Source organism: Bubalus bubalis, chromosome 6 (assembly GCF_019923935.1).
Source record: "Bubalus bubalis isolate 160015118507 breed Murrah chromosome 6, NDDB_SH_1, whole genome shotgun sequence".
NCBI classification, from domain to species: domain Eukaryota; kingdom Metazoa; phylum Chordata; class Mammalia; order Artiodactyla; family Bovidae; genus Bubalus; species Bubalus bubalis.
This window is the reverse complement of record NC_059162.1, coordinates 34,031,314-34,046,045: the sequence shown is the minus strand read 5'-3', so window position 1 is coordinate 34,046,045 and position 14,732 is coordinate 34,031,314. Positions and strand designations below refer to the sequence as shown.

General features: G+C 37.3%; 2 protein-coding genes across 3 annotated transcripts in view; both read left to right on the top strand.

Moving 5' to 3' along the window:
- The window catches only part of GPR61 (G protein-coupled receptor 61), a 37,380-nt gene extending 35,932 nt beyond the window's left edge, over nt 1-1,448 (top strand). For both annotated transcript variants that reach the window (XM_044944586.2, XM_044944585.2), the window contains one exon: nt 1,406-1,448. The gene's annotated coding sequence lies outside the window, so the exon portion shown is untranslated. The remainder of the gene's footprint in view (nt 1-1,405) is intronic.
- Nucleotides 1-14,732, top strand: part of GNAI3 (G protein subunit alpha i3) — a 44,710-nt gene that overhangs the window by 26,399 nt on the left and 3,579 nt on the right. Inside the window, exons 2-7 of the mRNA XM_006052191.4 lie at nt 1,406-1,448; nt 1,570-1,711; nt 5,933-6,090; nt 8,436-8,564; nt 11,705-11,834; nt 12,402-12,555. Of these exons, the coding sequence (XP_006052253.1) occupies nt 1,406-1,448; nt 1,570-1,711; nt 5,933-6,090; nt 8,436-8,564; nt 11,705-11,834; nt 12,402-12,555 (756 nt within the window). The remainder of the gene's footprint in view (nt 1-1,405; nt 1,449-1,569; nt 1,712-5,932; nt 6,091-8,435; nt 8,565-11,704; nt 11,835-12,401; nt 12,556-14,732) is intronic.

The window sequence follows — 14,732 nt, the reverse complement described above, 5'->3', positions numbered from 1 at the left end:
GCTCCAAAATCAGTGCAGATGGTAAGTGCAGCCACGAAATTAAAAGGCGCTTTCTCCTTGGAAGAAAAGCTATGACCAACATAGACAGTATATTAAAAAGCAGAAACATTACTTTGCCAACAAAGGTCTGTCTAGTCAAAGCTATGGTTTTTCCAGTAGTCATGTATGGATGTGAGAATTGGACTACAAAGAAAGCTGAGCACTGAAGAATTGGTGCTTTTGAACTGTGGTGTTGAAGAAGACTCTTGAGAGTACCTTGACCTGCCAGGAGATCCAAACAGTCCATCCTAAAGGAAATCAGTCCTGAATATTCTTTGGAAGGATTGATGCCAAAGCTGAAACTCTAATACTTTGGCCACTTGATGGGAAGAACTGATTCATTTGAAAAAAACCCTGATGCTGGGAAAGATTGAAGGCAGGAAGAGAAGGGGACCACAGAGGATGAAATGGTTGGATGGCATCACCAACTCGATGGACTTGAGTTTGAGCAAGCTCTGGGAGTTGATGGACAGGGAAGCCTGGTGTGCTGCAGTCCATGGTGTCACAAAGAGTTGGACATAACTGAGCCACTGAACTGAACTGAACTGAACTGAGATAGATTGAAGGGTTTGGTTATAGGAAAATGAGATAATTTTTTCGGAGTGCTTTACTTTTTCCCATAAGAAGGAAGCAGAATCATTAACTGAGTCAGAGTGGGAAGGGGTTTGTAAAGTTTGAGAGAGAGGAGGTGGTGTCAGATAGGCATCTTGGGAAGTAAGAGAGAGTTCACTAGGGAGGTGCAGGTGGAATATCAAGGCATTCAGGGGCCCCATCTGATAAAAGTGATTCCAGGTGGCTGAGGAGGGAAATGTGATTTTGAGGGAATATACAGTGGAAAGGTGGTAGAGACAACGCCCCCTCTGCTTCTGTTTTGAACTCTTTAGTCATGGCCTAGAATTGACCATTGGATTTGTTAAGATGGAAGTTTCTTCTCAGGTTCATGGATATAGACAGAGGAATTAGTGAACGTGAATAAGCCAAAAAATAATCATTTCCTTTTTGCCTGTATTCAGTACCTGTATCATGCACGATGTTTCATGTAGATGATGAGTTTGTAGAGGTGTTTATGTTGCCATATCTCCTTTAGAGTGCCTGCTTTACACACGTTATATCAAGATGGCACTGGGACACTTTCAATGAATTATATTTGGTTGCTGAAGAAAGTAAAAAATATATATCTGTGTGTGTGTGTGTGTGTGTGAAATCTCTAATGGAGAAGCTTTGTAGTTTTTCCTGATAGAAAAACCTCATCAAAGTTTTCCCTGGGACCTGTGGTTTCTGTTAATCTAAAATTATCACTCATGTGACTTCATACTTTTGAGCTGGATTACAGATGAATTCAAAGTCTGGTTTTCTTTTCTTTCAGGTGCTGGAGAATCTGGCAAAAGCACTATTGTGAAACAGATGAAGTAAGTTGGAACATGGTCTTTTGTAAAACTGTTCGATACATTTCCTCAAAATGTGTACAAGTCCATAGTGTCTTTCATTTTAGTTTCATGGTAATGATTTGTGGTTTTCTTTTTTTTAAAGAATCATTCATGAAGATGGCTATTCAGAGGAAGAATGTAAACAATATAAAGTTGTTGTCTACAGCAATACTATACAGTCCATCATCGCAATCATAAGAGCCATGGGACGGCTAAAGATTGACTTTGGGGAAGCTACCAGAGCAGTAAGTGTTTCTCATTTCCTCTTTACTTGCCCTTTTTCAGTAGATGCAGTTAAGCAAAATCTGCTTCATGTTTTAGGGAAATAAATTTAAGTGACAAGATGTAGCAAAGTACTGTCTCTGCTCATTTGAGATGTGTTAACAATCTACTTTAAGAGATATTTGATTACTGCCACAAATATAAATCTAGGAAATCAGATTCTGTGGATATACTGTAGGTTTTTGTGGTAACTTTTATTTACTTGCTGCTTTTACAGCACTGTTGACGTTTGTAGTAGTAAATGATAATAAATTAAAATGATCTCAAAGACGTTGTCATGATAAGTAGCTCTGCTTTCTGAGGTGTAGAGATTAAAAACAAATATCAGTCTCTGGGATAAACTTGATAAGGACATGAGCACCTAGTCTCAATTTTAGAGACAATTTTCCGGTATTCAAGAATACTGTATCCTTATACTACACTGTACTATAGGTTATAGAATTGAGTTTTACCATGTCCTAGTATAATTTTTGAAATGCCAGATATTCAGAAGTTGTGTTGATTGATTATAATGCTTATTGGGCCCTGAAAGTGTAGTTTGTAAATTAAGATATTTGATACAGTGGGAGAGGGCCAAAATGAAGTTGCAGGATTTTTTATATCATCATTAGCTAAATTTCAAGAGAAGGCTGGGAATGTATAGAATGCTTTCCTAAAACTAAGGGAGTCATCAGCTGTGTTCATTGTCATACTTAGGTGCTATGGTCAATAAAAGGAAGTGACTTTGGGAGACTGCCTGGAAAGGCAAAGCCTCTATGTCTGTAAAGTAGCTTAGGAACTCTTCTAAGCAACTGTCAACTTTTCAAATGCAAATTAATATTCAGTAAATAAGTGGGAAAAGTATTGGAGGGAATCATAGTAAAAGGATGGTTATAATTGATAATGTTAGACTAGGAAGTCTAGAGGTGCCATGAAGGAAGGGAAGCTGTAATAAGGATTGTAAAATGATTGGAGAGAGGAGAGCAAAAGAAAAAGTGAAGAGGAATGCGTGGGGCATGACTTTGACGTTTTTGTAGAAATTCCATATCACAGAAATTAGGGACTGTTTTTCTAACCCTCTGAGCAGGAAAAATGTGGTAGCTGAGACAAGAATAAATGAAGTCTTTATTTTTGTCTTATTCCTTTCTATCCTTTCTCTCACCAGCCTGTCTTCTTCTTCCCCACACCATCTACCAGTTCTTTCTCGTTTTCTTACTTTCTTCCTCTCTTTTCTCATTCCTTCTTATCACCCAACTCTGTTTCTCTGTCATATTTGCTGTATCCAGTAACTGGTTAGTAATACTCTCTTCCCTCTCTTTGTTGGCTTTTTCTCCGTCTCAGTTATTTACTTACTTTCTTAGTTTCCTCCTTTTTTATTTCGCACTCTCTATCTGACCTCCTTTCTATCCTGGCCATTCCTGCTCCCTTCCTTTCTTTCCTCTGTCAAATTAGTTGTTATTAATCTTTGGGTCCCATCATTCCTTTGTCACCAGATGCAGTTGACATTCTGTCTTAGAATGTTCAGGCTGCTATAATAAAATGCCACAGATTGAGTAGCTTATAAATAACTGAAATTTGTTCCTCATACTTCTGAAGGCTGGAAGCCTGAGAACTGGGTGCCAGCATGGTCTGGTTAGAGCTCTCTTCCAGGTTGCAGACTTCTTGCTGCATTCTCACTAGGCAGGAGGGGAAGGGATCTCTGGAGTCTCTTTTATAAGGGCATTCACCCATTCCTGAGGGTGCCACCCTGATGACCTAAGCATCTCCCAGAGGGCCTACCTCCTAAAACTATCCCTTGGAGATTAGGATTTCAACATAGAAATTTGAGGGGGATACAAACATTCACACGATACTATCCCTCTTCCTTTCATTTCTTTTTTGATCAAATCAGTACCATTAATTTCCAGGTCCTAACACTCCTGTGTCACCAGAAGCAGTTGACATTGTTAATTCCTCTCATGCCTGCTGAATCACCTAGCCCTCCAGCATCTACTCATCATAATCTACAACCCTATATAATTTTTTGAAGTTTCTCTTTTTTTTCCTTTCATATGTAAGGATTTATATTTATAGCTCCTCACTTATCTTTTGCTAGTTTTTTGTAGTTGGTAGGGGAGAGAATGGAAAAGCATAGAACTGGTGTGGGATAGGTTGCTTTTTCATATTTGCTTTATAGGTGGAGGTATGATGATCACTGAAAAGAGGGGCCTCTTTATGGACCTGTAAAAGAGGATTTATTGTGGACAAGCAGGAGTAGGTCTCTGGAAGGGCTTAAGGGAAAGATGTTTTCTCCTAAAGCTTAACAAAGTCAAGACAGCAAAAATATGTAGCAGTATCTCTGTTTTAAAGTTTCTAAAATTAGAATCATATTTTAAAAAACTAATACTTATTGAGGTTTTTGAATACTTACATGAGTATAGGTCAAATTTCAGAACCAAGGGACTATAAAGTCTTTATTTTTTTTTTAACTTTTTTTAATTAAAAAAAAAACGTCGTTTTATTTTTGGCTGTGCTGGGTCTTTGTTGCTGCGTAGGCATTTCTCTGGTTGCTGTGGGTGAGGGGTGCTCTAGTTGTGGTGATGGGCTTCTCCCTGCTGTGGTTCTGTTGTGGTGCACGGGCTCTAGGGGCGTGGGCTTCAGTAGTTGTGGCTCCCAGGCTCTAGAGCACAGGCTCAGTAGTTGTGGCATAAGGGCTTAGTTGCTCTGGCAGCATGTGAAGTCTTCCTTGATTAGGAATCAAACCTGTGTCTCCTGCATTAGCAGGCAGATGCTTTACCACTGAGCCACCAGGGACGTCCCTATAAAATCTTTAAATGTTAAATAAGGCAATATACCATATATAACTTCCTTGGTGGCTCAGACAGTAAAGCATCTGCCTGCAGTGCGGGAGACCCAGGTTCAATCCTTGGGTCAGAAAGATCCCCTGGAGAAGGAAATGGCAACCCACTCCAGTATTCTTGCCTGGAAAATCCCATGGACAGAGGAGCCTGGTAGGCTACAGTCCATGGGTTTATACCACATATGTAGAAGGACATGCCCACTGTTGAGTACATTGCCAGTTTGTGTAATTTTTGAGCTTTTCTCATTCGTTCCATTTTTATAAAATTATTATCTCTGAAAATAGAGGAGGGGAATACAGATACTAGATAAAGTTTGTTAAAGAGGGATGGGTCTCAAATACTACTGGGAAAAATACTGAAAAGAATCGCAAAAGAAGAATATTACCTGACTACTTGTAATATAGTTGATTGCTCCCCTTCCCCCTTTACTACTTCTTTATGAATTTGTTTAGCAGTTGCATTCTTACAGTTAATTAAAAATCTCCTGAGACAGATAAATAATGAGATTCAAGGCAGGGAAATTATCCCATGAGATCTGTGTTTATTTTTAAAGTATCTGACAAGCAGGGCTGGTTAGGACAAAGCAGTCACAATTCTCACAGCCCTTTCTGTCCTCTTTATCTCTCACATGTCTTAGTTTTTAAAACTAGAACCACTTAGAAAGCTGTGCCTGTGACTCAGGAAGTTTTGATCAAATCTCTTTGTGGTACTTTCTTTTTCTTCTTCTACCTTTCTTCCTCTTTCTTATTTAGAAGATTATTATACTTCAGGGAAACCTGGAGACTCTGAATTTTTCCCTTAGGAATTTATTTCCCCCACTAGACATCCAGACTCTGTAAATGCTTCAGTCTCTTCTTCTTCCTGTTCTAAGATTTAGTGGGGGGGCGGGGGGGGGGGGTAGAACAATGTTGCCTTAAACTTGATTAATGTTTTACTCCCTTTGATGTATTTAGACTTTACCTCTTATCTGCTAGTCTTTTCATTTCTATTTTTTATTGTAGGCTTCCTTTAACAGAATGGGGATGTATTCCATGTGCCTGTCTCACAGACCAGTTTTTTCTGTCAAAGAAATCATGAGTGACCAGCATGGAGATTTGTAGGACAGTCAGGAGAGATCATTTCAGGGATTAGTGGTGTGAGGAGTGGGAGTGCACTTCTGACTGTAGTGCGGTGAGAAGGGAGGAGACAGGCTTCATTGTAAATTCTCTCAAACTACACTGCCAAGAAAGGTCTCTTTCATGTCTCTTTTTAGAAGTAGTTACCATGTATTGTATGTGGTACCATTTGCATGTGTGTGTTAACGAGACGCTTGTTAAGTCTTCAAGAAATAGGGAATCATCTCTCTCCCTTAAATGCTTTCCTCAGGACGATGCCCGGCAATTGTTTGTTTTAGCTGGCAGTGCCGAAGAAGGAGTCATGACTCCAGAATTAGCAGGAGTGATTAAACGGTTATGGCGAGATGGTGGGGTGCAAGCTTGCTTCAGCAGATCCAGGGAATATCAGCTCAATGATTCTGCTTCATAGTAAGTAATTTTTCCTTGTGAAACTAAAACAAAAAGTGTCTTGGTGACCCTATCGAAAGTTCAGTGCCTATTCTTAAGGAAATAGGAACAGACACCCTTAGAATTCTGTAGGATATATTTATAAAAATTGTTTCAGTTTAGGGTTATAGAGCCATTGGTCATTTTGTGTGGCTTGGAGAAAAATATTTCCTCTTGGAATGTAAATGGGAGACTTGGCATCATTAGAGTAGCTCTGTGGTCATTTATTGGAGAAGGCGATGGCACCCCACTCCAGTACTCCTGCCTGGAAAATCCCATGGATGGAGGAGCCTGGTAGGCTGCAGTCCATGGCGTTGCTGAGGGTTGGACACGACTGAGCGACTTCACTTTCACTTTTCACTTTTCTGCATTGGAGAAGGAAATGGCAACCCACTCCAGTGTTCTTGCCTGGAGAATCCCAGGGACGGGGGAGCCTGGTGGGCTGCCGTCTATGGGGTCGCACAGAGTCGGACACGACTGAAGTGACTTAGCAGCAGCGGCAGCAGTGGTCATTTATAGTAAATAAGTGAGAGGAGAGAAATCAATTGCAGCTGAGTCCTGAATTTCTTTCAACTCAGTAAGTTCTCTCTGTATAAGGGCTTTACATTGATTGCCAGCTAACAAGAGAAGTTAAAATTGTGATATCCCTTTTATGCACACAACTCTCTGGCTGGGCTGCACTATGGCTTTCTCTGGTACTAGTTACCACTTAAAAATCTTTTGTCTAGATCACAATAATAGACTTTGTATAGAAGGAGAATGTTGAGTCTTGGGACAAAATTGAAGCATCTGTTTGTTAAGAAAATTCTCTGGAGTGTTACATAGTTTTAGAAAATTTGTAATTAATACTTCTGTTAAGCTATTACATGTTGTCCTATATTGCTTCTTTTACAGTGTGTTTATAAGACCTATATTCAGAATGTGTGGGTTTTTTCTTAATGTTGTTTTGGGGTCTTAGTGTGCTCTTGTTACCTGTATTCATCTCTGTACTAAATGAAGGCATTTCTAAGCATTAAGGTATTTTTTCCAATATTATATTCTACTTTTCCTATCATTCTAGCTTTAAATTGTTATAAGAAGAAATTAAATGATATTTGAGAAACATTTTTTAAATGAAAACTTGACTTTAGAAACATGTCAGTTCAGTTCAGTCTCTGAGTCGTGTCCGACTCTTTGCGACTCCATGAATCGCAGCACGCCAGGCTTGTCTGTCCATCACCAACTCCCGGAGTTTACCCAAACTCATGTCCATCAAGTCGGTGATGCCATCCAGCCATCTCATCCTCTGTCGTCCCCTTCTCCTCCTGTCAGGATTCTATAATTTTCTCTGTAGTCATCAAAGCTAGATTGTAATTTTTAAAACATGCATTCAGTAAGCTCTGAATCCTCTAACTATACCTGAAGACACATGATTTATAGAGTTTTGTGTTTTTTTTCATAATTGTTGATCTAAGCTTGACTGATTCCCTAACATTAATGATGGTACTTAGCTTTGTGTGTGTGTGCATGCTGAGTCGTATCTGACTCTTTGCAGCCCCATGGACTATAGCCTGTTAGGCTCCTGTATCCGTGGAATTTTCCAGGCAAGAATACTGGAGTTGGTTGCCATTTCCTACTAAGTTTTATAGAGGGTCAGTAATGATTCACTTACTATGGTATCAGCTGTTCTTTAAAAAAAAATTGGGGGGGGGGGGACCTGAAATTGTGAAGAATTTAATTTAGCTTTGAAGCAGTTTTTAAATTATTTCACTGAACAAATGAAGTTTCTTTGGAGGTATTTATTTGTTTTTGGCTTAGATTAAAAAGAAATCTTTAACTTTTCTGTTTTATGAATGAAAACAGGAGGAAATAAATACTCATTCTTACTAAGCTTAGTAGTTCTTTTTAATTTTAATAATTCAAACAGCATTTCTAATGTCCTGGCAAATGTTTAAACAGACAAATGACCCATTAATTTAAATGTCTGAGGGCTTTTGTTTGGTTGGATTTTTGTACTGTGCAGTGCACAGTTGATTTAGTATTAAATTTCAGGAGTCTTTATTAAGAATAGTGTTTTCATGTTTTTTAATTGGCTTTCACAGTTAAATTTTCGTAGAATTAATACCACTTTTGTGTAGTGTATAAAGAATCTACTTTAATTGTCCTGTGTTAGATTCCCTTTTTTTCCCTCATTATCATTTCTAAGAATCTGAAGATCTGATTTATTCTGCCACTTTAGTGACAGGTACAGATTCTGCTTTCAGCAAGGAACTAGTTTAGTCTGTTGACTTGCTCTGCACATGGTTGGCTTCATTAGGTAAAAATAAATGTGTATTTTACTTACTTAGTTACCTAAATGATTTGGATAGAATATCCCAAACCAACTACATTCCAACTCAGCAAGACGTTTTGCGGACGAGAGTGAAGACCACAGGCATTGTGGAAACACATTTCACTTTCAAAGACCTATACTTCAAGTAAGTCACTATCCTTTTTCTAGATATGCCAAACACAAATATCTTTCCTTTATTTAGTATCTGTTAATCAGGGTATAATTTATCTAGGCAACTTTCTTCGATTCAGAAATTTATAATTATATTCATCTGCTAGTATTTGGCTGTTTTAAGCGAATGGGTCCAAGTGTTTATTCTTTCTCCAAATAGCGTCAAATATGTTTTCTATTTGGAGCAATTTGAATTCAAAATTAAATTAGAACTTACGTATCAATAAAAGTAATCATGTGGTTACCAATTTATTTTATCTTTAATTTTATTCTTTTCAGCTGCTTTTTTATTGGAATCACCAAAACAGGTATTGAATGTTTGTTGTTTAGAAGGGTAGCAACAATACTAAAAGGATAGAAAGTAGTGTTTTGGTTTAGTTTATGTGGCTTTGTTCTGGCATTTTGATATTAAAATAGAATGCTTTTCTCACCAGTGTCAACCGTTTCTTACTGGATCTCACTTCTCTTTAAGTTTAATGGAATGAAGCTAATATTGTCCTGGCCTTTGACTGATTAGTGCACAGTATAATGCACAGCTTAATTCTTAATACTATGTACAGAGTGGAATATTGATCTAGGGGTAGAGTTAATTTGCAGAAAGTAAGATGATTTATAAGCAATTACTATTTTAGAGAGAGAAAATTCTATTATTCTAATACAGAGGATTTTCTCATCAGCATTAGTAATTCTAGAATAGGCTTCAGCTTGTCTCTGTGTTAATAATAGACCTGTCTTTTTGGTTCCTGTTTTCTGCTTTTGTGACCTTTGAGCTTAGGAGTAAACTTTCCCTCTTGAATATATGATGTACTTTTTAGCTACTTTGTTATGCTTATATGTAGAATGTGACATTCAGCATTATTGCATGCAGATGTAACTTCTAGCTCAGATTCTCTTAGTTTTCTCTTCTTTGAAAAAAATTGCTTCATAGAATTCTGTATGCAAAACAGTATGCAAAATCCATACAGAGTTTACCTATTACTAGACACTAGTTGAGGTCTTGAAGTCTTAATACACCAAAATGGATTTGAAACCTGATGGAGGAAAATAGCAGTTCAGCTGAATATTTTTAGAGTAGAAGAGCTGCTTATCATAGTACTGATGAATTTATTAACAAGAATAGCAGAGTCTCCATGGATTATAAGTCATGAAACCGAAAAAATGAGATGACTATATGCTATAAGATTAGTAATCCATTTATAATTATATGTCATGACCTTTACTTATTTAGTGTGGGAAACTTGTTGATGTCATAGTTGATCTTTAGTTAGGTAAATCCTATTGGTCTCTTTATGTCAGGATTAATAGCCTGATCTAATTAAGGTTCTGCACACACTTTATTGTTGGCATGTAGATATCTTGTTATGAAGTACTATCACTTCTTCCTTTTCCTCTTCTCTCTAGGCAAAAACCACTATCCATTTATTCAAACATTTATTGAGCATCTGGTATATGCAAGGCATTCTGTAATTGCTTACTTGCCTCTCTGTTATGAGGTAATGTTTATAAAATGTTGATGTTAGTGAATGATACTGTAAATGTTAATATGTGTGAAAAGCCCACTTTGGGAACTTCACAGTGTTCTACCAGTTTTATGGATTTTATAGAAAGAAATGGTAGAGCATACTGAAATTATTGGTGTACCAGTGTATGTCTGCCCTTGAAAGGTCCATGGTGAAATATGTGATGTTAACTTTTCTAAAACTTATAATATGACCTTGTATTAGCGAAAACTTGTGATTGCCTCATTTCAGGGGTCAGGACTAAAGTTTCAAAAAACTGCGTATGATCAGCCAAAAGTGAAAGTGGGTCATGAAGAGATGAGATGACTGTTCTTTTAAAACATACACTGAAAAATTATTCAACTATGTCTTAAATTTCTCTCAATCTCTATAGAAAATATTCTCTTGAAATAGACACCTAGTCCCTGTAGATCTGACACACTGAACCAGCTTGGCAGAGTTTAACCTTAAAACATTTTATCGTTGTCGTCAAGCATACGTCTTAAGAGTAGCTAACCATTTGTGTACATACCGCCTCAGACCCTAGAGCCAGTTAAAAAACAAAGCAGTGCAGGTCCTCCTTTTACTGTAGGTGGCAAAAGAGGACACTGCTGACACAAGTTCAGCAGTTTACTCAGAATATCAAGTTAAGTCTCCCGGAAGGGATTAGTGGACTAAAACTAATCAGAAGTGGAACATAAGGTGTGTGAATGGTTTTGAGGCTTTGTTATTATTAATTAGGTTGAATGAGACTTGAAGTTGGAAAATACTGGTTAAGTTTTGTGTTTAGATACTGGGTTCTTAAAGTTCTACCATAAAATATAATTTACTTTTTTCTGCAATTAATCTCAAAAATATTTTCCTTAAAGTAAGAAAAACATATCTCAGTTATAACTCAGTTTAAAGAAAGAAAAAAGTAAGGAAAACAAAATTTTGAATCAGTAGAGTTATGGAAGCAAGTTGGGGATTTATGTTTTTTCATTGTTCTTTTTCTTTTTTATCTCTTTTAACTAAAGAGATAAATCGTTTTGAGAGGTAGAGTGGTGTTGTGAGTCCCAGCTTGGGTATAGGAATTAGAACTCCAGTCACCATTTATTAGTAGTGTTCCCTTGGGCAAATGAACATATCTGCACCTCAGTTTCTTCATCTGTAAAATGGGGATAATAATAGTACTGACAGGAGTGTTATAAGGGTTAAATGAGTTAATGTACTTAAAGATGTTTAGGGTAGTGTCTGGCAAATGTTAGTTATTATTTTTACTATCTCAGATTGTTCAGTATTGTTCAGCTCTTCATTTTTCCTGTCTTTTTTTCCCTCCTTCCTTTAATCTATTTCACTGCTCACTCTGCTGACTTTCGGCATGTCTGGCACAAGCTTTATGAGGCTCAACTGTTTTTTCTAAAATGAGAATCTTGATTGTTCTTCAACTTTATTTTCTCATATTGTTCTCTTACATTTAACTACAGATAATTTTTATCTGCTTCTTGTTTGTCTTTTTTTATTATAAATGGGGTTTTTAAAATGCAGTAGTGGGAACTTCCCTAACCATTTCAGTTTAGAAATGTGTGTGTGTGTGTGACCTTGCTAAAATTGTGCATTCTTTCCCCTTGTTCAGGATGTTTGATGTAGGTGGCCAAAGATCAGAACGAAAAAAGTGGATTCACTGTTTTGAGGGAGTGACAGCAATTATCTTCTGTGTGGCGCTCAGTGATTATGACCTTGTTCTGGCTGAAGATGAGGAGATGGTATGTTGGAGCTTCTGGTAAATAAAAGACCTGTCTAATGCAAGCAGGAAATGGAAAATAACTCTTAGGAAGACTTTGGGCATCCATTTACTCATTGAACCAGAACCTAATAGTCTTAATTTTTCTCCTTGTCAGTGAGATTAAAATTTCAAATTATTGATCTATACCCTATTAACCGTAAGGAGATATGGCAGCACACTGAGTGTAAGGACAGGATTAGGTCTCTTATTAGCTAGTCCTCATTCCCACTTCCCAAGCTTCAAGAATTATAAAAATAAGGACTGACTCAGCTTTTGTATTATCAGTATCTGACTAGTTTCCATGATTGCCCATCAGTGGTTTTAAAACTTTGCGGTGTGGGACTTATTTTGTGATCCAGTGGTTAGGATGCCACACTTCCACCGCAGGAGGCATGGGTTCAATCCCTGGTCGAGGAACTAAGATCCTGCATGCTGTGTGGCATAGTCAAAGAAAAGAAATAAACCCTTTTTGGTCTCTTTTTCATTAATAGTTAATCTGCTTTTACTTTTTGCTACTGACCTATATCATCCTTTGTTTCTTTCTCAGAACCGAATGCATGAAAGCATGAAACTCTTTGACAGCATTTGTAACAACAAATGGTTTACAGACACTTCGATCATTCTGTTTCTCAACAAGAAAGATCTTTTTGAGGAAAAAATAAAGAGGAGTTCATTAACTATCTGTTATCCAGAATACACAGGTAAAGGGTCATGAAAGATTTTGTTGGAGGTATACATCTTGAATCAAAACTTTCATGACCTTCCTACAGCTGTCATTCGTTTTGAATGTTGTGTGTATCTCCTTGTGGAGAGTGTTCATTTGTAGTGGTATCAACATTAAGCATGTGCTTAAGACCCCTTAAGTCTAAAGTGCTATTCCAGATATAATCATATTTATGATGTTTATATTTCTGTCCTCATTTTTTGAGGTAAAGAAAGATAAAAATTTGATATAAATATATTCACAAAAAACAAGGATAAGATAGAGTTTTGCACTCAAGAAACTGACATAGAAAGAGAGAGAGAGACGCATGTAAAGAGTTTCATTTTAGTGTGACATGTTCGTTAATAGAAGAACCAAAGAAGTGGTTACCTCAGTGGGATCAGTGTAATCTTTTTCTAGAGGAAATGACACTTGGAGTGAGAGAATAGGAGGATGAACTAGAAATCATCAGGCAGGTGGGGGAGGAAAAACATTTTAGGAAAAGAAGGTAGCATATATAAAAATCTGCAGTTAAAATTGACATGATATGTCATAACTGCCATGACTAGTAAGGACATCAGTGGCTTCACCTGAATTTAAACCAGCTCTAGATAGGAAAAAAATCTCACTCTCCTCATTTGCTATTTCAGTGGAGAACACATCTCATATTTTAGAACAAATAGGGGTGCCTTGCTTAAATAAAAATAGCATTTAATGTATAATTGTGTGAAAGGTTTATGGGTAAAGCTGTATTTTTGCAGCATTGTGACAGTACCATCTGCTTTAATATTAAACAGCTTGTTATTTAAATACTGGATCAAAATGGTTGGCTTCAAAATGTCGTCATTAATAAACTAACTTCATGTGCAAAAAAAGAAAAAGACATGATTTGTTCTGAAACCTAGGAGGAATTTGATATTGCTGGAGCTTAGACTGTGGGGAGGAGTGGTTAGAGAAATGGGCAGGGATGCTCATAGAGGGCATTGTATGCCATGCTGAGACACAGGGGAACTATTGAAGGATATTCTTTGGGGTACATGATGTAGTAGAAACAGATTTTTTAAAATTACATAATAGATGCCAATAAAGATAGATAGTAGGGGAGTTGAATTAGTAAGGACTTCCAGTATGCACATAGAAACTTTTGGTGAAGGTTCAGAGATACAGAATTCAGGGACAAGAATGCAGACGGCGCTCAAGAATGCAGCTGGAATTAGGAAATATTGTCAGAAGTCCTGGAAGCCCTTCTTTCCCCATCTTTTTTCTCTCCTGTGTCTTCTCTATTCTTCTCTCTCTCCTTACCAACTCTCTCCTGTTCAGTGTATATGATAAAAGTTGGCCCTGTCGTGGTTACTGTATCTCCTCCATTTAAAAAACCAGGCTAGATTGGGATTTGTTGGCCCAAGGTTCAGATTGACTGGCCAAGGTTTAAGTTAGGCAAAAACCCTTAGCTCAGTCAGTTGTGTTTAGGGTCAACAAACGTGAGCGCTAGGGCTGTACCATTATGACCTTTAGATCAGAATTAAGTATTTCTAGGAAAGTAGACCTCTTGTTAGCTGAGCAGATGCTGTAAATGCTTTATATAATAAGGTGAAAGGGTGTAGCTAGGGTAAGACAATGGAAAGAGTCAGAGGTACTCTTGATTGGTACTTGGTATGTTCCTAAATATAAATTCATTTAGGAATGTTAAATATAAGTTCATATTTTGGAATGTCGGTTTTGAAGTTTCTGAAACATCCTGATAGAGATATTTAATAGATAGTTATATATATGACCTTGGAGCTTGGGGAGAGGTTAAAGGTTAGTAACAGATGCTGATTTGGGATCATGTGTAAATACAACATGAAAATGGATGAGATGACCTAGGGTGATGATATAGAATGAGGAGAGAAAAGAATAGAATGGGAGCAAATACCAGCCTCTGTAGGCAGGCGAGAAAGAAAGGTTTATATTGGATATAAAGAGAAGAATCTGGAAAGCTCAAGTGTCATAAACTAAGAGGAGAGTTTAAATAGTGCGGCGTGGTCAACAATGTCATATGCAGATAAGTAAAGTAAATGCATTTTGAAAAAATGTCTTGTGGAGCTAGCAGTTAGAAGATCATTGACTGTTAATGGAGAGCATTATCAGTGGAATGATGAGAGCAGAGCCAGGACCAGTGAGTTACTGAGTGGG